The sequence below is a fragment of the Nerophis lumbriciformis genome, linkage group LG25 (genome assembly GCF_033978685.3).
Source record: "Nerophis lumbriciformis linkage group LG25, RoL_Nlum_v2.1, whole genome shotgun sequence".
Classification (NCBI taxonomy): Eukaryota; Metazoa; Chordata; class Actinopteri; order Syngnathiformes; family Syngnathidae; genus Nerophis; species Nerophis lumbriciformis.
Window position 1 is genome coordinate 40,785,008 of NC_084572.2, and position 27,721 is coordinate 40,812,728.

At 39.2% G+C, this 27,721-nt stretch overlaps 1 protein-coding gene across 1 annotated transcript in view; it reads right to left on the reverse strand.

The window, feature by feature from the left end:
- Positions 1–13,371: 13,371 nt before the first annotated feature.
- LOC133622068 (G-protein coupled receptor 83-like) overlaps positions 13,372–27,721 on the reverse strand; it is a 35,153-nt gene continuing 20,803 nt past the window's right edge. The window contains exons 3-4 of the mRNA XM_061984614.1: positions 22,790–22,923; positions 13,372–14,101 (exon numbers count right to left, since the gene is read on the reverse strand). Of these exons, the coding sequence (XP_061840598.1) occupies positions 13,372–14,101; positions 22,790–22,923 (864 nt within the window). The remainder of the gene's footprint in view (positions 14,102–22,789; positions 22,924–27,721) is intronic.

Below are 27,721 nucleotides of genomic sequence, written 5' to 3' on the forward strand. Positions count from 1 at the left end.
AATAGTTTGTCTGCGTTAGCGCTTATAACATATATATTATAATACTTGTTAATATCAGGTACATTTACCAGATGTAAATGGAGTATTGTTGGCGGTTGTAGGATGTTTTTTTTAGAGTAATAAAGTACTCTGTTGGAATAATTGTTTGTAAGTTATCACAAAAGAAACGTTGTATTATGAATGCTGTCTTTCGAGGCCTAACAAGAGGAAGAACGCTCGTGAAACGCCACTGTGATTTCAACACGGACAGATGGCAGGATCTGCTCAACTTCCAGAGGAACTCTCTTTGAAGTGTTAAACGAACTCTCTCTGAAGTATTTCACAAACTCTCTTCCAACTATTCGGTAACCGAGGTCAACGCTATTTACGACCCGCTGCCCTCTTGAAGTCGCTGTGGTCAGGAGACGGGAGGGGTTATCCATTGTCCTCCAACACCTGCCCCAGCTGGATCCAGGAAGAGCCCAAGCCTGAGAAATCCTCTTCTTGGTCTTCAAAGCGACCGAAAACAATGACTGTTTTACATACTTCCCATTCCTGCTGTGACATGTGTTGGTGCGTGAACATTGAACATCTGAATAAAAGAGGAGACGAAAACCTTCTTCGTCAGAGCGTGGTGCAGGACTGTACAGAGAGTGCAGTGGCCATGTCTCTCCTCAATATTGAGTCCAAATTGAATTCTGTCTCTGTTTGATTCCTTGCCTTTTGTCTTGTTTAATAGATGTCCTCAGTGTTTGAACGTGACAGCACCTTAAGTTGGAGTCCTTAATCTCGGTATATGCAAATATAATGACAATAAAGTCCATTCTATTCTATTCTATTCCTACGACTTATAGTCTGGTGCGGCTAATATATGGATTTTTTTGTTTTTATTTTTTTCTACAATTTAGTGGGAGCGCTCTTTAGTGCGTTAAAGACAGTAATAAAACTCCGCTTATTTTGCCTCCTTTTTGTAAAAAGGAGCATAACGACAACATTTTGATATTTTCTCATGGACTGTGTGCGATGCTATTATGAATTTTTTTTACAACATATTACAGTAAATAGAAAAATAGTACCACTGTTTTTTTTTTACGGGAAAAAAATGGCAGCATAATTTGATTGTAAAATTTATGGTGTTTTTAAAAAAAAAATTTTTTTTAATACAAAATATTACTGAATATGCAATAAAAGTACCACTATTTTTTTTGTTGTCATTTTTAAAATTAATTCTGGCAACTGAGTTATCAGTTTTTTATCATAATGTGGTATAATGTTTCCATTTACAGTGACACACTACAAAAATGGATCCATGACCATGACTTCTGTTTTGTTTGATTAGCCGTTTTACTGCCGTGTTACAAAATACAGTTAGTTACAATAGAACTAAAACAATTTTACTTACTAAAGCGTCCCATGTGTGATGTCTGTAGAAGTGTTTTCATGCATGTTTGTACTGTAATGACGCTAATATGCTAACACGTTTACGAGTGTCTGTATTAGTATAATTAACTAACAATGGCATTCTTTTTGTATTGTTTCACTTTCACAAATTCAAGTTATTGAGTCTGTTTAGCTGATTGGGGAGCTAGCTTGCGCAGCTAGTGGGTCCATGACCATGACTTCTGTTTTGTTTGATCTTCCGTTTTACTGCCGTGTTACAGACACCGTTTGGAAACAATGAAAGCATGTAAATAAACATTGACAGAATATTTCTGTGTAAATAACTCATTTCACAGCATATATATTATAATAATATTGTACAGGATTTCTTATTATTTTTATTGGATATTAGTCTGTTTATTTCAATTCTTATTTTATATCTTTATTACTTCTTGTGTAATTTATTTCTATCCTATATTTGTTTCCACTACCGCACCTGTTGGAATAGTTGTTTGTAAGTTATCACAAAAGAAACGTTGTATTATGAATGCTGTCTTTCGAGGCCTAACAAGAGGAAGAAGGCTCGTGAAACGCCACTGTGATTTCAACACGGACAGATGGCAGGATCTGCTCAACTTCCAGAGGAACTCTCTTTGAAATGTTAAACGAACTCTCTCTGAAGTATTTCACAAACTCTCTTCCAACTATTCGGTAACCGAGGCCAACGCTATTTACGACCCGCTGCCCTCTTGAAGTTGCTGTGGTCAGGAGACGGGTAGGGGTTATCCATTGTCCTCCAACACCTGCCCCAGCTGGATCCAGGAAGAGCCCAAGCCCGAGAAATCCTCTTCTTGGTCTTCAAAGCGACCGAAAACAATGACTGTTTTACATACTTCCCATTCCTACTGTGACATGTGTTGGTGCGTGAACATTGAACATCTGAATAAAAGAGGAGACGAAAACCTTCTTCGTCAGAGCGTGGTGCAGGACTGTACAGAGAGTGCAGTGGCCATGTCTCTCCTCAATATTGAGTCCAAATTGAATTCTGTCTCTGATTGATTCCTTGCCTTTTGTCTTGTTTAATAGATGTCCTCAGTGTTTGAACGTGACAGCACCTTAAGTTGGAGTCCTTAATCTCGTTATATGCAAATATAATGACAATAAAGTCCATTCTATTCTATTCTATTCCTACGACTTATAGTCCGGTGCGGCTAATATATGGATTTTTTTGTTTTTATTTTTTTCTACAATTTAGTGGGAGCGTTCTTTAGTGCGTTAAAGACAGTAATAAAACTCCGCTTATTTTGCCTCCTTTTTGTAAAAAGGAGCATAACGACAACATTTTGATATTTTCTCATGGACTGTGTGCGATGCTATTATGAATTTTTTTTACAACATATTACAGTAAATAGAAAAATAGTACCACTGTTTTTTTTTTACGGGAAAAAAATGGCAGCATAATTTGATTGTAAAATTTATGGTGTTTTAAAAAAAAAAAAAAAAATTAATACAAAATATTACTGAATATGCAATAAAAGTACCACTGTTTTTTTTTTGTCATTTTTTAAAATTAATTCCGGCAACTGAGTTATCAGTTTTTTATCATAATGAGGGACGGCGTGGCGCAGTGGGAGAGTGGCCGTGCGCGACCCGAGGGTCCCTGGTTCAATCCCCACCTAGTACCAACCTCGTCATGTCCGTTGTGTCCTGAGCAAGACACTTCACCCTTGCTCCTGATGGGTGCTGGTTAGCGCCTTGCATGGCAGCTCCCTCCATCAGTGTGTGAATGTGTGTGTGAATGGGTAAATGTGGAAGTAGTGTCAAAGCGCTTTGAGTACCTTGAAGGTAGAAAAGCGCTATACAAGTACAACCCATTTATCATTTATAATGTTTCCATTTACAGTGACACACTACAAAAATGGATCCATGACCATGACTTCTGTTTTGTTTGATCAGCCGTTTTACTGCCGTGTTACAAAATACAGTTAGTTACAATAGAACTAAAACAATTTTACTTACTAAAGCGTCCCATGTGTGATGTCTGTAGAAGTGTTTTCATGCATGTTTGTACTGTAATGACGCTAATATGCTAACACGTTTACGAGTGTCTGTATTAGTATAATTAACTAACAATGGCATTCTTTTTGTATTGTTTCACTTTCACAAATTCAAGTTATTGAGTCTGTTTAGCTGATTGGGGAGCTAGCTTGCGCAGCTAGTGGGTCCATGACCATGACTTCTGTTTTGTTTGATCTGCCGTTTTACTGCCGTGTTACAGACACCGTTTGGAAACAATGAAAGCATGTAAATAAACATTGACAGAATATTTCTGTGTAAATAACTCATTTCACAGCGTATATATTATAATAATATTGTACAGGATTTCTTATTATTTTTATTGGATATTAGTCTGTTTATTTCAATTCTTATTTTATATCTTTATTACTTCTTGTGTAATTTATTTCTATCCTATATTTGTTTCCACTACCGCACCTGTTGGAAAAATTGTTTGTAAGTTATCACAAAAGAAACGTTGTATTATGAATGCTGTCTTTCGAGGCCTAACAAGAGGAAGAAGGCTCGTGAAACGCCAACTGTGATTTCAACACGGACAGATGGCAGGATCTGCTCAACTTCCAGAGGAACTCTCTTTGAAGTGTTAAACGAACTCTCTCTGAAGTATTTCACAAACTCTCTTCCAACTATTCGGTAACCGAGGTCAACGCTATTTACGACCCGCTGCCCTCTTGAAGTTGCTGTGGTCAGGAGACGGGTAGGGGTTATCCATTGTCCTCCAACACCTGCCCCAGCTGGATCCAGGAAGAGCCCAAGCCCGAGAAATCCTCTTCTTGGTCTTCAAAGCGACCGAAAACAATGACTATTTTACATACTTCCCATTCCTGCTGTGACATGTGTTGGTGCGTGAACATTGAACATCTGAATAAAAGAGGAGACGAAAACCTTCTTCGTCAGAGCGTGGTGCAGGACTGTACAGAGAGTGCAGTGGCCATGTCTCTCCTCAATATTGAGTCCAAATTGAATTCTGTCTCTGTTTGATTCCTTGCCTTTTGTCTTGTTTAATAGATGTCCTCAGTGTTTGAACGTGACAGCACCTTAAGTTGGAGTCCTTAATCTCGTTATATGCAAATATAATGACAATAAAGTCCATTCTATTCTATTCTATTCCTACGACTTATAGTCCGGTGCGGCTAATATTTAGATTTTTTTGTTTTTATTTTTTTCTACAATTTAGTGGGAGCGCTCTTTAGTGCGTTAAAGACAGTAATAAAACTCCGCTTATTTTGCCTCCTTTTTGTAAAAAGGAGCATAACGACATCAATCCGATATTTTCTCATGGACTGTGTGCGATGCTATTATCAATTTTTTTTACAACATATTACAGTAAATAGAAAAATAGTACCACTGTTTTTTTTTTTACGGGAAAAAAATGGCAGCATAATTTGATTGTAAAATGTATGGTGTTTTAAAAAAAAAAAAAAATTTTTAATACAAAATATTACTGAATATGCAATAAAAGTACCACTGTTTTTTTTTTGTCATTTTTTAAAATTAATTCTGGCAACTGAGTTATCAGTTTTTTATCATAATGTGGTATAATGTTTCCATTTACAGTGACACACTACAAAAATGGATCCATGACCATGACTTCTGTTTTGTTTGATCAGCCGTTTTACTGCCGTGTTACAAAATACAGTTAGTTACAATAGAACTAAAACAATTTTACTTACTAAAGCGTCCCATGTGTGATGTCTGTAGAAGTGTTTTCATGCATGTTTGTACTGTAATGACGCTAATATGCTAACACGTTTACGAGTGTCTGTATTAGTATAATTAACTAACAATGGCATTCTTTTTGTATTGTTTCACTTTCACAAATTCAAGTTATTGAGTCTGTTTAGCTGATTGGGGAGCTAGCTTGCGCAGCTAGTGGGTCCATGACCATGACTTTTGTTTTGTTTGATCTGCCGTTTTACTGCTGTGTTACAGACACCGTTTGGAAACAATGAAAGCATGTAAATAAACATTGACAGAATATTTCTGTGTAAATAACTCATTTCACAGCATATATATTATAATAATATTGTACAGGATTTCTTATTATTTTTATTGGATATTAGTCTGTTTATTTCAATTCTTATTTTATATCTTTATTACTTCTTGTGTAATTTATTTTTATCCCATATTTGTTTCCACTACCGCACCTGTTGGAATAGTTGTTTGTAAGTTATCACAAAAGAAACGTTGTATTATGAATGCTGTCTTTCGAGGCCTAACAAGAGGAAGAAGGCTCGTGAAACGCCACTGTGATTTCAACATGGACAGATGGCAGGATCTGCTCAACTTCCAGAGGAACTCTCTTTGAAGTGTTAAACGAACTCTCTCTGAAGTATTTCACAAACTCTCTTCCAACTATTCGGTAACCGAGGTCAACGCTATTTACGACCCGCTGCCCTCTTGAAGTTGCTGTGGTCAGGAGACGGGTAGGGGTTATCCATTGTCCTCCAACACCTGCCCCAGCTGGATCCAGGAAGAGCCCAAGCCCGAGAAATCCTCTTCTTGGGTCTTCAAAGCGACCGAAAACAATGACTGTTTTACATACTTCCCATTCCTGCTGTGACATGTGTTGGTGCGTGAACATTGAACATTTGAATAAATGAGGAGACGAAAACCTTCTTCGTCAGAGCGTGGTGCAGGACTGTACAGAGAGTGCAGTGGCCATGTCTCTCCTCAATATTGAGTCCAAATTGAATTCTGTCTCTGTTTGATTCCTTGCCTTTTGTCTTGTTTAATAGATGTCCTCAGTGTATGAACGTGACACTCCTATTTAATTGTTAGCCACCTCATACTTGCCATATTTTACAACTTAGAATACATAAAAAAAAGAAAGAAAAACGTGTTCTTGTCTGACGGAGGGATTGTGATTGATGGGCAAAATTAAAAAAAAAAAAAAAGTGCAGTTCCTCTTGAAAAGTACAGGAGAGGACATAATAAATATCATTCACTGCAGCACAAAATGGCTGGAAAAGAAGAAAAGGAAGAGCAAAAAAAAAATGGGGAGGTTAATGGAAGGCAAAGATCATCCTGTCATGCAGGGCCACGAAAGCCGGGAAGGCGACGGGCGTGATGTGTTTTGCATAATGAGTCTTGCTCGCCTCACTGGAGACATAAAGGCTGTCATGAACAACAACAAGAAAACATCTCATTCTTGTCTCCTGTGAGGCAAACTGCTCCTCAACATCCAGAAGCTGCAGTACTTACAGAATAATGCTGCTAGGATCCTGATGAGTGCACAAATACGACCACATCACACCAACTCTCAAATCCCTTCACTGGCTTCCTGTTCCACTCAGGATTGAATTCAAAGTCTCCCTACTAACCCACCAGAGCCTCCATGGAAATGCCCCCCCTCTACCTCAAAGAACTGCTCACTCCCAAATCCTCCACACGACACCTCCGCTATGGACAGACTAACCTCCTCCAACCTCCGAGGACAAAAGCTATGAACAATGGGAGACCGGGCTTTCTGCTCCGCCGCTCCCAGTCTGTGGAACGCTCTCCCTGACCACCTGAGGGCACCACAGACTGTGAATGATTTTAAAAAAGGCTTAAAAACCCTTCTTTTTTTAAAAAGCCTTATATATATATATATATATATATATATACAGGTAAAAGCCAGTAAATTAGAATATTTTGAAAAACTTGATTTATTTCAGTAATTGCATTCAAAAGGTGTAACTTGTACATTATATTTATTCATTGCACACAGACTGATGCATTCAAATGTTTATTTCATTGAATTTTGATGATTTGAAGTGGCAACAAATGAAAATCCAAAATTCCGTGTGTCACAAAATTAGAATATTACTTAAGGCTAATACAAAAAAGGGAGTTTTAGAAATGTTGGCCAACTGAAAAATATGAGCATGTACAATACTCAATACTTGGTTGGAGCCCCTTTTGCCTCAATTACTGCGTTAATGCGGCGTGGCATGGAGTCCATGAGTTTCTGGCACTGCTCAGGTGTTATGAGAGCCCAGGTTGCTCTGATAGTGGCCTTCAACTCTTCTGCGTTTTTGGGTCTGGCATTCTGCATCTTCCTTTTCACAATACCCCACAGATTTTCTATGGGGCTAAGGTCAGGGGAGTTGGCGGGCCAATTTAGAACAGAAATGCCATGGTCCGTAAACCAGGCACGGGTAGATTTTGCGCTGTGTGCAGGCGCCAAGTCCTGTTGGAACTTGAAATCTCCATCTCCATAGAGCAGGTCAGCAGCAGGAAGCATGAAGTGCTCTAAAACTTGCTGGTGGACGGCTGCGTTGACCCTGGATCTCAGGAAACAGAGTGGACCGACACCAGCAGATGACATGGCACCCCAAACCATCACTGATGGTGGAAACGTTACACTAGACTTCAGGCAACGTGGATCCTGTGCCTCTCCTGTCTTCCTCCAGATTCTGGGACCTCGATTTCCAAAGGAAATGCAAAATTTGCATGGTTGGGTGATGGTTTGGGGTGCCATGTCATCTGCTGGTGTCGGTCCACTCTGTTTCCTGAGATCCAGGGTCAACGCAGCCGTCTACCAGCAAGTTTTAGAGCACTTCATGCTTCCTGCTGCTGACCTGCTCTATGGAGATGGAGATTTCAAGTTCCAACAGGACTTGGCGCCTGCACACAGCGCAACATCTACCCGTGCCTGGTTTACGGACCATGGTATTTCTGTTCTAAATTGGCCCGCCAACTCCCCTGACCTTAGCCCCATAGAAAATCTGTGGGGTATTGTGAAAAGGAAGATGCAGAATGCCAGACCCAAAAACGCAGAAGAGTTGAAGGCCACTATCAGAGCAACCTGGGCTCTCATAACACCTGAGCAGTGCCAGAAACTCATCGACTCCATGCCACGCCGCATTAACCCAGTAATTGAGGCAAAAGGAGCTCCAACCAAGTATTGAGTATTGTACATGCTCATATTTTTCATTTTCATACTTTTCAGTTGGCCAACATTTCTAAAAATCCCTTTTTTGTATTAGCCTTAAGTAATATTCTAATTTTGTGACACACGGAATTTTGGATTTTCATTTGTTGCCACTTCAAATCATCAAAATTAAATGAAATAAACATTTGAATGCATCAGTCTGTGTGCAATGAATAAATATAATGTACAAGTTACACCTTTTGAATGCAATTACTGAAATAAATCAAGTTTTTCAAAATATTCTAATTTACTGGCTTTTACCTGTATATACAAACCCCGTTTCCATATGAGTCGGGAAATTGTGTTAGATGTAAATATAAACGGAATACAATGATTTGCAAATCCTTTTCAACCCGTATTCAATTGAATGCACTACAAAGATAAGATTTTTGATGTTCAAACTCATAAACTTTATTTTTTTTCTGCAAATAATAATTAACTTAGAATTTCATGGCTGCAACACGTGCCAAAGTAGTTGGGAAAGGGCATGTTCACCACTGTGTTACATGGCCTTTCCTTTTAACAACACTCAGTAAAGGTTTGGGAACTGAGGAGACACATTTTTGAAGCTTCTCAGGTGGAATTCTTTCCCATTCTTGCTTGATGTACAGCTTAAGTTGTTCAACAGTCCGGGGGTCTCCGTTGTGCTATTTTAGGCTTCATAATGCGCCACACATTTTCAACGGGAGACAGGTCTGGACTACAGGCAGGCCAGTCTAGTACCTGTGAAGCCACGTTGATGTAACACGTGGCTTGGCATTGTCTTGCTGAAATAAGCAGGGGCGTCCATGGTAACGTTGCTTGGAATGCAACATATGTTGCTCCAAAAGCTGTATGTACCTTTCAGCATTAATGGTGCCTTCACAGATGTGTAAGTTACCCATGTCTTGGGCACTAATACACCCCCATACCATCACACATGCTGCCTTTTACACTTTGCGCCTAGAACAATCCGGATGGTTCTTTTCCTCTTTGGTCGACGTCCACAGTTTCCAAAAACGATTTAAAATGTGGACTCATCAGACCACAGAACACTTTTCCACTTTGTATCAGTCCATCTTAGATGAGCTCAGGCCCAGCGAAGCCGACGGCGTTTCTGGGTGTTGTTGATAAACGGTTTTCGCCTTGCATAGGAGAGTTTTAACTTGCACTTACAGATGTAGAGACCAACTGTAGTTACTGACAGTGGGTTTCTGAAGTGTTCCTGAGCCCATGTGGTGATATCCTTTACACACTGATGTCGCTTGTTGATGCAGTACAGCCTGAGGGATCGAAGGTGCTTACGTGCAGTGATTTCTCCAGATTCTCTGAACCCTTTGATGATATTACGGAGCGTAGATGGTGAAATCCCTAAATTCCTTGCAATAGCTGGTTGAGAAAGGTTTTTCTTAAACTGTTCAACAATTTGCTCACGCATTTGTTGACAAAGTGGTGACCCTCGCCCCATCCTTGTTTGTGAATGACTGAGCATTTCATGGAATCTACTTTTATACCCAATCATGGCACCCACCTGTTCCCAATTAGCCTGTTCACCTGTGGGATGTTCCAAATAAGTCTTTGATGAGCATTCCTCAACTTTATCAGTATTTTTTGCCACTTTTCCCAACTTCTTTGTCACGTGTTGCTGGCATCAAATTCTAAAGTTAATGATTATTTGCCCCCCAAAAAAATAGTTTATCAGTTTGATCCGCCCGGAGTTCCTTAAGGCTCTGGATGTTGTGGGGCTGTCTTGGTTGACAAGACTCTGCAACATCGCGTGGGCATCGGGGGCGGTACCTCTGGATTGGCAGACCGGGGTGGTGGTTCCTCTCTTTAAGAAGGGGAACCGGAAGGTGTGTTCTAACTATCGTGGGATCACACTCCTCAGCCATCCCGGTAAGGTCTATTCAGGTGTACTGGAGAGGAGGCTACACCGGATAGTCCAACCTCGGATTCAGGAGGAACAGTGTGGTTTTCGTCCTGGTCGTGGAACTGTGGACCAGCTCTATACTCTCGGCAGGGTCCTTGAGGGTGCATGGGAGTTTGCCCAACCAGTCTACATGTGCTTTGTGGACTTGGAGAAGGCATTCGACCGTGTCCCTCGGGAAGTCCTGTGGGGAGTGCTCAGAGAGTACGGGGTATCGGACTGTCTGATTGTGGCGGTTCGCTCCCTGTATGATCAGTGCCAGAGCTTGGTCCGCATTGCCGGCAGTAAGTCGGACACGTTTCCAGTGAGGGTTGGACTCCGCCAAGGCTGCCCTTTGTCACCCATTCTGTTCTGAACTTTTATGGACAGAATTTCTAGGCGCAGTCAAGGCGTTGAGGGGATCTGGTTTGGTGGCTGCAGGATTAGGTCTCTGCTATTTGCAGATGATGTGGTCCTGATGGCTTCCTCCGGCCAAGATCTTCAGCTCTCACTGGACCGGTTCGCAGCCGAGTGTGAAGCGACTGGGATGAGAATCAGCACCTCCAAGTCCGAGTCCATGGTTCTCTCCCGGAAAAGGGTGGAGTGCCATCTCTGGGTTGGGGAGGAGATCTTGCCCCAAGTGGAGGAGTTCAAGTACCTCGGAGTCTTGTTCACGAGTGAGGGAAGAGTGGATGGTGAGATCGACAGGCGGATCGGTGCGGCGTCTTCAGTAATGCGGACGCTGTATCGATCCGTTGTGGTGAAGAAGGAGCTGAGCCGGAAGGCAAAGCTCTCAATTTAGTGGTCGATCTACGTTCCCATCCTCACCTATGGTCATGAGCTTTGGGTCATGACCGAAAGGACAAGATCACGGCCCAAATGAGTTTCCTCCGCCGAGTGGCGGGTCTCTCCCTTAGAGATAGGGTGAGAAGCTCTGTCATCCGGGGGGAGCTCAAAGTAAAGCCGCTGCTCCTCCACATCGAGAGGAGTCAGATGAGGTGGTTCGGGCATCTGGTCAGGATGCCACCCGAACGCCTCCCTAGGAAGGTGTTTCGGGCACGTCCGACCGGTAGGAGGCCACGGGGAAGACCCAGGACACGTTGGGAAGACTATGTCTCCCGGCTGGCCTGGGAACGCCTCGGGGTCCCACAGGAAGAGCTGGACGAAGTGGCTGGGGAGAGGGAAGTCTGGGCTTCCCTGCTTAGGCTGCTGCCCCCGCGACCCGACCTCGGATAAGCGGAAGAAGATGGATGGATGGATGGATGGAGTTTGAACATCAAATATGTTGTCTTTGTAGCATATTCAACTGAATATGGGTTGAAAAGGATTTGCAAATCATTGTATTCCGTTTATATTTACATCTAACACAATTTCCCAACTCATATGGAAACGGGGTTTGTATATATATATATATATATATATATATATACATATATATATATATATATATATATATATTTATATATATATATATATATGCATACTAGTTTTAACTATTTGACTGTTCTAGTTTTTATTTGTATTTATTTTTTTATTTCTATTTAATTTTTTTAATACACTGTAGCACTTTGAGGTTGTTTACTCAATGTAAAGTGCTTTTTTACAAATAAAATCTATTATTATTATTATTAATATTATTCCCATTGGCTCCATTGTTAGCAGATTTTTGCTCGCATTTATTTACATAAATGTAAAAAAAAACAAAAAACATAGGTGTTCTTATCCTACATAAATAAGGATTGTGAATGATTGGCAAAATGCTAAAAAAAAAACAACTTATGGAAGCTACTTAACCTTGTCGATGTCTCAAGAAGGGTTGGAATACAGGAACACACACACACACACACACACACACACACACACACACACACACACACGCATTCTTCTATTTGTTGCATTCTTGAGACCTCTGAAAAATGCCTCCCTCTTTAGGACCACCCTTTCTAGATATATAAATATTTATATTTACAACAATAATAATATATACATGTCACGTTCAAACACTGAGGACATCTATTAAACAAGACAAAAGGCAAGGAATCAAACAGAGACAGAATTCAATTTGGACTCAATATTGAGGAGAGACATGGCCACTGCACTCTCTGTACAGTCCTGCACCACGCTCTGACGAAGAAGGTTTTCGTCACCTCATTTATTTAGATGTTCAATGTTCACGCACCAACACATGTCACAGCAGGAATGGGGAGTATGTAAAACAGTCATTGTTTTCGGTCGCTTTGAAGACCAAGAAGTGGATTTCCCGTGCTTGGGCTCTTCCTGGATCCAGCTGGGGCAGGTGTTGGAGGACAATGGATAACCCCTCCCGTCTCCTGACCACAGGGACTTCAAGAGGGCAGCGGGTCGTAAATAGCGTTGACCTCGGTCACCAAATAGTTGGAAGAGAGTTTGTGAAATACTTCAGAGAGAGTTCGTTTAACACTTCAAAGAGAGTTCCTCTGGAAGTTGAGCAGATCCTGCCATCTGTCCGTGTTGAAATCACAGTGGCGTTTCACGAGCCTTCTTCCTCTTGTTAGGCCTCGAAAGACAGCATTCATAATACAACGTTTCTTTTGTGATAACTTACAAACAATTATTCCAACAATATACATACTATGCAAATATACATTTGGAATTTTTGTTTGTAATTGTAATTGTTTATCTTCATTATGTACTTCAAGTTATGACAGTATGTCTCCATATACATATTTATTTTATTTTTTAAATACATTTTGGCCAAAGGGGGGGGGGGGGGCGCATTTCAAAGTCTTACACACACTTGTTATTACACATGTCGGCCAGAGGGGGGAGCACTTCAAATTTTTTACGCACACTTGTTATTTCATATGTTGATAAATTCGACACACATAGAAAAATCCCTCCTTTTTGGGACCACCCTCATTTTGATAGATGTCAGCACCAGGTGGTGCAAATGAGACATTCTCTATTATATGCAATGGTTCACACCTCCTCATATGGAAGCTACTTGTCTTTGTTGATGTCTCAAGAAGGGTTGGAATACAGGAACACACACACACACACACACACACACACACACACACACACATTCTTGTATTTGTTGCAGTTCCTCTTCAAGTCTGGTCGGTAGAAGATGGACTACCAAGCCAAAGTGTGTTTAGTTGACAACCACGAAGGGCTCCACAGACTGGATGTCAGTCCTCCCCGTGAGCGCCTGTCTGGCGATGAAGAGCGCCTGCACGTCCTTAAGGTGGTGCGACTCCCCGGTCAGGGTGCGACTCTTCCGCGAGGAGTCCTTGCTGGGCTGCGGCAAAGCTTGCCTCGGTCCCAAGCGCTCCTCATTCTCGGGCCAGGCGTCCCTGCGGCACGGAGCGTCGGCCGGGGCGGGCCGGCGCTCCAGCTCCAGCTCCAGCGCCAGCTCCGCCGTCACTCTCCGGCGCCGCCTGCACACGCTCAGCAGGAGGCGGAGCTCCTGGCGGAAGTTGGGGTTGAGGCAGCAGTAGATGAAGGGGTTGTAGCAGGTGGAGCTCATGGCCAGCCAGTGGAAACAGAAGTAGAGCACGTTGGAGGAGTGGATGGCCTGGCTGGAGAGCAGCACCACGTAGCAGTTGAGCGGGAACCAGCAGACGGCGAACACCACCACCACCATCAGCAGCATGGCCACCGTGCGGTGGCGCCTCCTCTTCTGGTTGGCGTGCTGCGCCGTGGTGGCGTCGCCGATGGCGCTGTGGCGCCACAGGCGGTGGGCCACCGTGGTGTAGGACATGGTGATGACGAGGAGGGGCAGCATGTAGAGGAGGATGAAGGTGAGCAGGTCGATGTACTTCCAGGAGACGTCTGAGGGCTCGGGGAAGTCTGGGATGCACAGACTGCGCTCCCTCTCCTGGCTGGGAGGAGCAAGGACATCACATTACCATATATATATATATATATATATATATATATGTATGTGTGGGAAAAAAAATCACAAGACTATTTCATCTCTACAGGCCTGTTTCATGAGGGGGGTACCCTCAATCGTCAGGAGATTTTAATGGGAGCATTCGCATACCATGGTTTATATAGGGCACAGAGTGGGTGGGTACAGGCTGGCCTAGGGGCGTGGTGATTGGCTCATGTGTTACCTAGGAGGTGTTTCCGTCTATGGCGGCATGTTGCAACCCCCCCGTACCAAAAAGCCCTTGATGAAAGCGGATACAATTTCACCCTCACCTATGAACCCACGCCAGGAAACCAGCCAAAAAAGAACAGAAAACGGAACGGCATCATCTGGTACAACCCCCCATACAGCAAAAACGTCTCAACGACATTGGACACAAATTCCTCAATCTGATTGACAAACACTTTCCCAAAGACAACAACCTAAGAAAAGTATTCAACAAGAACAACATTAAATTGAGCTACAGCTGCATGAACAATATACGACAAATCATCTCAAACCACAACAAAACAATTGCAAATGAGCCGTCGACCCCCAGTCAGAGCGACTCCAAAACCAACAAAGCATGTAACTGTCGAAAGAAACCTGATTGCCCCCTCAACGGGGGGTGCTTACAAACATCAGTTGTCTACCAATCTAAAGTAATACGCAAGGACATTAACACATCCGACACATATGTAGGATTAACCGAGGGTGAATTCAAAACCAGATGGAACAATCACAAGGCTTCTTTCAGGAACAAAAACCTGCGAAATACCACAGAACTCAGCAAACACATTTGGGACCTCAAAGACAATAATGTTGAATATTCAATAACATGGCAAATTCTTGCATCCAGCACACCTTACAATAGTGGTAATAAAAGATGCAACCTATGCTTGAAAGAGAAACTGTTTATTATTTACCGTCCAGACCTGTCATCCCTCAACAAGCGCAGCGAAATTGTAACAACATGCCGCCATAGACGGAAACACCTCCTAGGTAACACATGAGCCAATCACCACGCCCCTAGGCCAGCCTGTACCCACCCACTCTGTGCCCTATATAAACCATGGTATGCGAATGCTCCCATTAAAATCTCCTGACGATTGAGGGTACCCCCCCTCATGAAACAGGCCTGTAGAGATGAAATAGTCTTGTGATTTTTTTTCCCACACATACATATATTACGCTCTACTACGGTATCGAGCACTATTTTTTGGATAACCTTATTAAGACATATATATGTATATATATATATTAGAGATGCGCGGATAGGCAATTATTTCATCCGCAACCGCATCAGAAAGTCGTCAACCATCCGCCATCCACCCGCCCTAACATTTGATCAGAACCGCACCCGCCCGCACCCGCCCGTTGTTATACCGTATTTTCCGCACCATAAGCCGCCCTGGGTTATAAGCCGCGCCTTCAATGAACGGCATATTTCAAAACTTTGTCCACCTATAAGCCGCCCCGTGTTATAAGCCGCATCTAACTGCGCTAAAGGGAATGTCAAAAAAACAGTCAGATAGGTCAGTCAAACTTTAATAATATATTAAAAACCAGCGTGATGTGGGCGCGCATGGAGTCGTATATCAACATGGACGGAGCTGCGTGAAAAAAGCCACCCGGCCTCTTCGCGTAAACTTACCTTAACCACTCGCTCATCTTTTCTTCATCCATCCATCCCTTCGAGTTAGCTTTTATGATGACGCTGGAAAGGTCTCTTTTGGCAAGGTCTTCCTTTTGAATATCACCATGGGTGGAAGTTTCTGGCCATTAGCATGGCAAGCTAGAACCACAGTGAAGGATGACTTCTCATTCCCTGTGGTGCGAATATTCACCGTACGTGCTCCCGTTGTATCCACAGTGCGGTTCACAGGAATATCAAAAGTCAGTGGAACCTCGTCCATGTTGATAATGTTCTCTGGCCGGATCTTTTTTTCAGCTATCTTGTTTTTACAATATGCACGGAAAGTAGCCAGCTTTTCTTGAAAGTCTTTAGGCAGTTGCTGTGAAATAGTAGTCCGTGTGCGGATGGAGAGATTGCGTCTTGGAAACCTGTCGCTTAGTAGGAGCCATTTTGTGGTCTTTACAGATGTAAACACACAAAGGAAATGAAACGTAATATCCGCGCGCTTCTTCTTCTTCTACGCGGGCGGGTGGTTGCTTACAGTAGAAGAAGAAGCGCTTCCTGTTCTATGGGGGCGGGTGCTTACCTTGGCGGTTGCTTGCGTAGAAGAAGAAGCACTTCCTCTTCTACGGGGAAAAAAGATGGCGGCTGTTTACCGTAGTTGCGAGACCGAAACTTTATGAAAATGAATCTTAATATTAATCCATATATAAAGCGCACCGGGTTATAAGCCGCACTGTCAGCTTTTGAGTAAATTTGTGGTTTTTAGGTGCGGCTAATAGTGCGGAAAATACGGTATATCTAATATAGACGATGCAAGGCATTAGTGAGGTTATAAAGCTTTTGCCTGTTAAAGAAAGGAGACTGATCCAATGCAGCACAGACATTCGCGTGCCACGCTGTCACGACCCAGACGCACACCAGTGCGCAATCATATGGGAGCCGCGCTGAGCGCACCTCCAAGCGCGTCTCGCTGCCGGCGACGGCCGGGTATGGGCCCGACGCTCCAGCGCCATCCATTTTCAGGGCTAGTTGATTCGGCAGGTGGGTTGTTACACACTCCTTAGCGGGTTCCGACTTCCATGGCCACCGTCCTGCTGTCTATATCAACCAGGGTGAGCCCCACCCCTTTCGTGAGCGCACTGCGCGCGGAGTGACCCCTGTTACGCGCCCCCGGCAACGGGGGTGGCGGGCAGGTAAGCTGCGCGGGCGGAGCGCGCGGAGTGACCCCTGTTACGAGCCCCCGGCCACGGGGGTGGCGGGCAGGTAAGCTGCTTACCTGCTGCGCGTGACGCCGGCCGCGGCGATGGCGGACGAGGCGGGGTGTCGGTGCGGTGGGCGCGGTGGTGACCCTGGACGTGCGTCGGGCCCTTCTCGCGGATCGCCTCAGCTACGGCTCCCGGTGGGGCCCTCTCGGGGGAAGGGGCCTCGGTCCCGGACCCCGGCGAGGCGTCCCTTCTCCGCTCCGTAAAAGTGTCCATCTCTTTTTTTTTTTTCTTCTTCTGTTGTGGCATATGCTGCAGGTGCCTGCTCGTTTTTCGTATGTGGGTAACAACATTTAACTATGTATATATATTTACCAATTGGTTTAACTGCCACCCGCCTGAATCTATTTAAAATCTAATTTTTTTTTATTTCAACCGCCCGACCCGACCCGACCCGACCCGACCCGACCCGACCCGACCCGCGGATAAAATCAAATTTCTTTTAATTTCATCCGCGGAGTCCGCGGATTATCCGCGGACTCCGCGGTTGTGCCCGCAAACCGCGCATCTCTAATATATATATATATATATATATATATATATATATATACATATACATATATATATATATATATATATACATATACATATATATACAAAAGCCAAAACTAGTGAAGTTGTCATGTTGTGTAAATAATATGACTTTATATCTCATAATTGGGAGTTTTTATCTTGTAATTAGGGCCCGCATGGCCCATTGTATAAGGACTCCCAGAGGGAGTCCTTATGCAATGGGACATAAGGACCTATTGTATTTGTAAGGTTTTATTATTCTTTATTCTTCCGCCGCCACAACAAACTGTAATTTGACCCACTTAACATGCTTCAAAACTCACCATATTTGACTCACACATCAGGACCTGCGAAAATTACCTTTTTTTAAAAAAAACCCAAACCCCAAAACTCAAAATTGCGCTCTAGCGCCCATTAGGAAAAAAATAAAAAACTAGACTGCCTATATCTCCCACTAGGAAGATCGGAGAGACATGAAACAAAAACCTGTATGTAGGTCTGATTTAGACCTAGTTTTCATAATTGTATATCATCGGGCAGAAATCAACAGAAAGTTGGCAATTCCCCCCTTCAAGACAAAAAAGTACTAAAAACAGTCACTTTTGCCTCTTTGAGCTGTAATTTGACCCCCTTAACACGCTTCAAAACTCACCGAACTGAACGCACACATCAGGACTGGCAAAAATTGCGTTCTAATAAAAAAAACCTAACCCCAAATTTAAAAATTGCGCTCTAGAGCAATTTTTGAATAAAACGGAGAAAAAACTGCTCCTCGGAAGAAAAAAATGACAAAACTGCCTGTAACTCCCACTGGGAAGGTCGGAGGAGACATGAAACAAAAACCTCTCCGTAGGTCTCACTTAGACCTACATTTCATAAATTGACAACCCCCAGCAAAAATCAACAGGAAGTTTGCTATTCCCCCTTCAAAACAAATTTTTTGTAAAAACCGGTCACCTTCCTTCAAAAACGAACTCCTCTGAGCGCGTTTGTCGTTTCGCCTTCAAACTAACACAGGAGAGAGATTGAACCCTTCTGATTACAATGACAGAAGCACTTTTTTTTCTAACTGCTCCGGTTTTGATTTTATGACCCTTCAAAGACCCGCTGCGCTGCTGTTTTTTCAAGATGGCTGCTTAAAAGCAGGAAGCACCAACGTGCCCACACAATGCAGACAAGGTAGGTACACTAGACAAAAGTCTTGGGACACTTCAGACTAAAAGTAGACAAAAGTATTGGGACACTTAGGACTAGCAACTGCCAAATACGCGGGCCCGACCAATGCTGCTTGCAGCTTTAATTTTGATTTTGTTATCTCATAACTATGACTGTTTTCATAATTTCGACTTTTTATCCCATAATTATGACTTTTTATCTCATAATTTCGATATTTTTGTCCTTATAATTTCGACTTTCTTATCTAATAATTTCGACTTGTTTCCCCTAATAATTATGATTTTTAATCTCATAATTTAGATTTTTTTTTTTTTTATTCTTTCATAATTATTTTATGTTTAGTGGCAGAAACGGGCTTCCATAGTTTTGAGTAGTTTCACATGATCGAGTATTTTCCAACATTCCACACTACAAAATAAAAGCATGTACAATATCATTTGTACTGAAATCATATCAGATTAATATCGGTATCGGCCAATACTCGGTATCGTATAACAATAACAATGTCGCCTTTAATACAAAGTTGACAAAAAGTTATATCTTTAAAAATTACAAACCCCAAAAGCAGTGAAGTTGTCAGGTTGTGTAAATGGTAAATAAAAAGAGAATCCTTTTCAACTTATATTCAATTGAATAGACTGCAAAGACAAGATATTTCATGTTCACACTCAGAAACTTTATTATTTTTTGCAAATATTAGCTCATTTGGAATTTGATGCCTGCAACATGTTTCATAATCTCCATTTTTTTATCCCATAATTGCAATTTTTTATCTTGGAATTTTAACTTTTTATCTCATAATGTTGACTTTCATAGCCCATAATTTCGACTTTTTATCTCATAATCATGACTTTTTATTTTATAATTTCGATTTTTTTTTTTTTATCTCATAACTATGACTTTTAATATCATAAATTTGATAGTTTATCCCACAATTTTGATTTTTTTACCTCATTATTATGACATTTAATCTCATAATATCAATTTTCTCATAATTTCAAAATGATCCCCCCTCATAATTATGACTTTATATCTCATAATTGGGAGTTTTTATCTTGTAATTTTGATTTTTTTATCTCATAACTATGACTATTTTCATAATTTCGACTTTTTATCCCATAATTATGACTTTTTATCTCATAATTTCGATATTTTTTTCCTTATAATTTTGACTTGTTTCCCCTAATAATTATGATTTTTAATCTCATAATTTAGATTTTTTTTTTTTTATTCTTCCATAATTATTTTATGTTTAGTGGCAGAAACGGGCTTCCATAGTTTTGAGTAGTTTCACATGATCGAGTATTTTCCAACATTCCACACTACAAAATAAAAGCATGTACAATATCATTTGTACCGATATCATATCAGATTAATATCGGTATCGGCCAATACTCGGTATCGTATAACAATAACAATGTCGCCCTTAATACAAAGTTGACAAAAAGTTATATCTTTAAATATTACAAACTCCAAAAGCAGTGAAGTTGTCAGGTTGTGTAAATGGTAAATAAAAAGAGAATCCTTTTCAACTTATATTCAATTGAATAGACTGCAAAGACAAGATATTTCATGTTCACACTGACAAACTAAATAATCATGAACTTAGAATTGAATGGCAGCAACACATTGCAAAAAAGGCATCTTTACCAGTGTGTTACATGGCCTTTCCTTTTAACAACACTCAGTAAAGGTTTGGGAACTGAGGAGACACATTTTTGAAGTGGAATTATTTCCCATTCTTGCTTGATGTACAGCTTAAGTTGTTCAACAGTCTCCCTTCTCATATTTTAGCCTTCACACATTTTCAATGTCTGGACTACAGGCAGGCCAGTCTAGTACCCACACTCTTTTACTATGAAGCCACGCTGTTGTAACACGTGGCTTGGCATTGTCTTGCTGAAATAAGCAGGGGCGTCCATGATAACAACATATGTTGCTCCAAAAGCTGTATGTACCTTTCAGCATTAATGGTGCCTTCACAGATGTGTAAGTTACCCATGTCTTGGCCACTAATACACCCCCATACCATCACACATGCTGCCTTTTACACTTTCACCCTAGAACAGTCCGGATGGTTCTTTTCCTCTTTGGTCCGACAGTTTCCAAAAACAATTTGAAATGTGGACTCGTCAGACCACAGAACACTTTTCCACTTTGGAGTCCATCTTAGATGAGCTCGGGCCCAACGAAGCGTTTCTGGGTGTTGTTGATAAATGGCTTTGACTTTGCATAGTAGAGTTTTAACTTGCACTTACATATGTAGTGACCAACTGTAGTTACTGACAGTGGTTTTCTGAAGTGTTCCTGAGCCCATGTGGTGATATCCTTTACACACCGATGTCCCTTTTTGAGGCAGTACCGCCTGAGGGATCCAAGGTGCGTAATATCATGACTTACGTGCAGTGATTTCTCCAGATTCTCTCAACCTTTTGATGATATTACGGAGCGTAGATGGTGAAATCCCTAAATTCCTTGTTGAGAAATGTTGTTCTTCAACAATTTGCTCAGGCATTTGTTGACAAAGTGGTGACCCTCGCCCCCTTGTTTGTGAACGACTGAGCATTTCATGGAAGCTGCTTTTATACCCAATCATGGCACCCACCTGTTCCCAATTAGCCTGTTCACCCGTGGGATGTTCCAAATAAGTCTTTGACGAGCATTCCTCAACTTTCTCATTCTTTTTTGCCACTTGTGCCAGCTTTTTTGAAACATGTTGCAGGCATCAAATTCCAAATGAGCTCATATTTGCAAAAAATAACAACGTTTTCCAGTTCAAACATGAAAGATCTTGTCTTTGCAGTCTATTCAATTGAATATAAGTTGAAAAGGATTCTCTTTTTATTTACCATTTACACAACATGACAACTTCACTGCTTTTGGAGTTTGTAATATTTAAAGATATAACTTTTTGTCAACTTTGTATTAAAGGCGACATTGTTATTGTTATACGATACCGAGTATTGGCCGATACGGATATTAATCTGATATGATATCAGTACAAATTATATTGTACATGCTTTTATTTTGTAGTGTGGAATGTTGGAAAATACTCGATCATGTGAAACTACTCAAAACTATGGAAGCCCGTTTCTGCCACTAAACATAAAATAATTATGAAAGAATAAAAATAAAAAAATCTAAATTATGAGATTAAAAATCATAATTATTAGAGGAAACAAGTCGAAATTATAAGGAAAAAAATATCGAAATTATGAGATAAAAAGTCATAATTATGGGATAAAAAGTCGAAATTATGAAAATAGTCATAGTTATGAGATAACAAAATCAAAATTGCAAGATAAAAATTCCCAATTATGAGATATAAAGTCATAATTATGAGGGGGGATCATTTTGAAATTATGAGAAAATTGATATTATGAGATTAAATGTCATAATAATGAGGTAAAAAAAAAAAATCAAAATTCTGGTATAAACCATCAAATTTATGAGATTAAAAGTCATAGTTATGAGATAAAAAAAAAAATCGAAATTATAAAATAAAAAGTCATGATTATGAGATAAAAAGTCGAAATTATGGGCTATGAAAGTCAACATTATGAGATAAAAAGTTAAAATTCCAAGATAAAAAATTGCAATTATGGGATAAAAAAATGGAGATTATGAAACATGTTGCAGGCATCAAATTCCAAATGAGCTAATATTTGCAAAAAAATAATAAAGTTTGTCAGTGTGAACATGAAATATCTTGTCTTTGCAGTCTATTCAATTGAATATAAGTTGAAAAGGATTCTCTTTTTATTTACCATTTACACAACCTGACAACTTCACTGCTTTCGGGGTTTGTAGTTTGCACATTGCACAGGCACTAAAGTGGGGACAGTTTGACACTGGAACGGATGACACATGTGGATGGTTTTTGTTTTGAGTGTAAAACCATCTTACCGAGCCTGCCATCGCCATGGTGACCCTGAGGAGACTCTCAAGAGATGTTATATGTGCTGATATTATTGACAATGATTCATCAGCCGAGCACACGCTGACATTTTTGATGTCAGCACTCGTGTGTGTGTGTGTGTGTGTGTGTGTGTGTGTGTGTCTTTACCTGAAAGTGAAGGTAAAGAGTTTTTGGTAGATGGCGTGTGGGAGGGAGAAGCAGCTGGCCATGATCCAGATGACGGCGACCCAAACGCTGCCTTGAGTCGGGGTCATGCGGGGTCTTAGGGGATGCAGGATCACCTGTCACCATGCAGAGATCATTAAGTACACACTTCATCCACATAGAAGGTCACCGCTCTTAAAAATATGCAAAGACAAGCCTCACCTTCCCTCCCTATTTAACATTTGACAACTCACTTTTAAAACCACTCTTTTTTTTTTTTTTTAACAAACTATGAATCATCCAGTGATGATATGGTGGAGATGGTTTGTGTTTGTGTTCATTATTGACTGTTTGTGTTAATTATGTACTGTTTGTGTTCATTATTGACGGTGTAAAAATCAATACAGTGTTTTAATTTATGTAGTGTTCAGTGACGTGCGGTGAGGTTGATGGCTGGTGAGGCACTGACTTCATCACCGTCAGATTTACAAACATATAAAGAGTTAGATTAGGGTTAGGGTTAGGGTTAGGGTTAGGGTTGGGTTAAGGTTAAGATTAGGGTTAGGGTTAGGGTTAAGATTAGGGTTAGGGTTAGGGTTAGGGTTAAGATTAGGGTTAGGGTTAAGATTAGGGTTAGGGTAAATTTTTTTTAAAAAGTTTTAAAAAAAGGTTAAAAAATGTTTAATTTTTTTTAAATATTTAAAAAAATTAAAAAAATAAAAAAAAAAATTAAAAAAAATTAAAAATTAAAAGAAAAAAAATTTAACTTTTTTTTTTATAAATGTTATAAATTTTAATTTTTTTTTTACAAATTTGAAAAAAAAATTAAAAATTTTTAAAAAATTAAAAAAAAATAAAAAAATTTAAAAAAAATGTTTTTTAAATTTAAAAAAAATTACAAAAATTTAAAAAATTTAAATTTTTTACAAAAAATAAAAAATAAAAAATAAATTAAAAAAATTATTTATTTATTTATTAATTTTTTTTTGTAAAAAATTTAAATTTTCTAAATTTTTGTAATTTTTTTTAAATTTAAAAAACATTTTTTTTTTTTTTTTTTTTTAATTAAATTTTTTAAAAATTTTTAATTTTTTTTTCAAATTTGTAAAAAAAAAATTAAAATTTATAACATTTATTAAAAAAAAGTTAAATTTTTTTTCTTTTAATTTTTAATTATTTTTAAAAAAAATTTTAATTTTTTTTAATTTTTTTAAAAGTAATACAGTGTTTTAATTTATGTAGTGTTCAGTGACGTGCGGTGAGGTTGATGGCTGGTGAGGCACTGACTTCATCACCGTCAGATTTACAAACATATAAAGAGTTAGATTAGGGTTAGGGTTAGGGTTAGGGTTAGGGTTGGGTTAAGGTTAAGATTAGGGTTAGGGTTAGGGTTAAGATTAGGGTTAGGGTTAGGGTTAGGGTTAAGATTAGGGTTAAGGTTAAGATTAGGGTTAGGGTTAGGGTAAATTTTTTTTAAGAAGTTAAAAAAAGTTTAAAAAAAGTTAAAAAAAGTAAAAAAAAATTTTTTTTATTTTTTTTTAAAAAGTTTTAAAAAAAAAGTTAAAAAATGTTAAATTTTTTTTAAATATTTAAAAAAATTAAATTTTTTTTTAAAAATAATTAAAAATTAAAAGAAAAAAAATTTAACTTTTTTTTTTATAAATGTTATAAATTGTAAATTTTTTTTTACAAATTTGAAAAAAAAATTAAAATTTAAAAAAAAAAAAAATAAATAAATAAAAAAAAAAAAATGTTTTTTAAATTTAAAAAAAATTATAAAAATTTAAAAAATTTAAATTTTTTACAAAAAAAAAAAAAAAAAAAAAAAAAAAATTATCCCTAGGTGCATGTCCAAAGACATGCACCTGGGGATAAGTTGATTGGCAACACTAAATTGGCCCTAGTGTGTGAATGTTGTCTATCTATCTGTGTTGGCCCTGCGATGAGGTGGCGACTTGTCCAGGGTGTACCCCGCCTTCCGCCCGATTGTAGCTGAGATAGGCTCCAGCGCCCCCCGCGACCCCAAAGGGAATAAGCGGTAGAAAATGGATGGATGGATGGAAAAAAAAATTAAAAATTTTAAAAAAATTTAAATTTTTTACAAAAATTAGAAAAAAAATTTAAAAAACCTTTAAGAAAAATTAAAAATTAAAAAAAAAATGTTTTAAGTTAAAACATGATTTTCAACATAAAAAATGATTTTCAAGGTAACATTTTTTTTTCAAGGTTAAAAATAATGGTTTTGAACATTTTGAATATGAATATGACCTAATACTAAAGAGAGCATACTAAAGAGTATCTTATTCACCATTTGATTGGCAGCAGTTAACGGGTTATGTTTAAAAGCTCATACCAGCATTCTTCCCTGCTTGGCACTCAGCATCAAGGCTTGGAATTGGGGGTTAAATCACCAAAAATGATTCCCGGGCGCGGCGCCGCTGCTGCCCACTGCTCCCCTCACCTCCCAGGGGGTGATCAAGGGGATGGGTCAAATGCAGAGGACAAATGTCATTACACCTAGTGTGTGTGTGACAATCATTGCTACTTTAACTTAACTTTAACTTTACACATACAAACTGTAGCACACAAAAAATCACATTTAATTAAAAAAAAACGTTATTACGGTCTTACCTTTACTTAGAAATTAAGTCCATGCGCCGCAACTAAAGCCCTCACTTAAACTTTCCACGTGCAAGATTGAATCTATTTAAAAAAGTGTAACCGAGGCTTTATAAATGTGGCCTATACTGTATGAAACTACAAAATAACAAACACGGAGGCTCCAGTTTACACGAGGACCACTTTATTTACCTTCTTTCAAAAACTTCCGCTCTTAGCGCCTTCAAAATAAGAGCTCAAGGCATATACTGTATAACAGCGCATAACAGGAACTTAACATCACAAAGAGGAAAGCCCATGAAAATAGGTTACAAAAGTTATTTAATAAGAAGCCAAAAAGTGCAAAAACAATAATGTTCATGTTGGAGGAGTTGTGAATTAGGTACACCTGCAGTCTGCAGGTGTACCTAATGTTGTGGCCCTGCAGTCATTCACAACTCCTCCAACACGAACATTATTGTTTTTGCACTTTTTGGCTTCTTATGAAATAACTTTTTTAAATAGATTCAATCTTGCACGTGGAAAGTTTAAGTGTGGGCTTTAGTTGATATAACAATTCTACGGCGGGGGTGCAGGAGGCGAGCCTCAGCCAGTGCGTCTTTTGCAGCCGTTTTATGATCGCTCAGCACAAGAAATACGTTACACACATACAGTTGTTGACAAAATACACTGCACATTATATACCTCAGCTAACTAAACTATGGAAATGTATAATATAGTTCATATAGCAATACGGTCTCACTGCACAGCAGGCCAGCAGTTAGCCGAGTCCGGAATCCATGTTGAGGCACTGAGTGACGTGCCTCAACTGGCTGCTGTTCGCCGCACCGTCTCTTCTCAGTATTTGAACGGCAAATTTGAATAAAAATAATCTAAAACTGGTGTAGTTAAATGGAAAATAACTTTATAGTATAATCACTAGATACATATAACAATTTAATTTAATTTTTTTTTTTTTTTTACATTTTCTTTCTTTCCATGATGTACCAGTGACTGCACGTCACTGGTACTGTTTGTGTTCATTATTGACAGTGTAAAAATCAATACAGTGTTTTACTGGCGTTTCATATGCATTGATGCAACTTAGTTGGCATTTTTAATAAAACTCAGGTCCATTCCATGCCAATCATGAGTCGTTCACATTCAATAGCTGCAAAAGGTGGGCTGACATCATATTGAACCCTGTGGGTTAGGAATGGGATGGCACTTCAAGTTCATATGTGAGTCAAAGCAGGTGGCCAAATACTTTTGGCAATATAGTGTATATATGTATACTAAATTGGTGTGTGTGAGTGTGAGTGTTGTCTGTATCTGTGTTGGCCCATATATATATATATATATATATATATATATATATATATATATATATATATATATATATATATATATATATATATATATATATATATATATATATATATATATATATATATATATATATATATATATATATATATATATATATATATATATATATTTACATACATATATATATATATATATATATACATATTTATATATATATATATATATATATATATATATATATATTTATATATATACATATATATATATTTATATATATACATATATATATATATATTTATATATACACATATATATATATATATATATATATATATATTTATATATGTACATATATTTATATATATATATATTTATATATATACATATATACATATATATATATATATATATATACACATATATATATTTATATTTATATATACATATATATATATGATTGCCCTCTCAACGGGGGGTGCTTACAAACATCAGTTGTCTACCAATCCAAGGTAATACGCAAGGACATTAACACATCCGACACATATGTAGGATTAACCGAGGGAGAATTCAAAACCAGATGGAACAATCACAAGGCTTCTTTCAGGAACAAAAACCAGCGAAATACCACAGAACTCAGCAAACACATTTGGGACCTCAAAGACAATAATGTTGAATATTCAATAACATGGCAAATTCTTGCATCCAGCACACCTTACAATAGTGGTAATAAAAGATGCAACCTATGCTTGAAAGAGAAACTGTTTATTATTTACCGTCCAGACCTGTCATCCCTCAACAAGCGCAGCGAAATTGTCACAGCATGCCGCCATAGACGGAAACACCTCCTAGGTAACACATGAGCCAATCACCACGCCCCTAGGCCAGCCTGTACCCACCCACTCTGTGCCCTATATAAACCATGGTATGTGAATGCTCCCATTAAAATCTCCTGACGATTGAGGGTACCCCCCCTCATGAAACAGGCCTGTAGAGATGAAATAGTCTTGT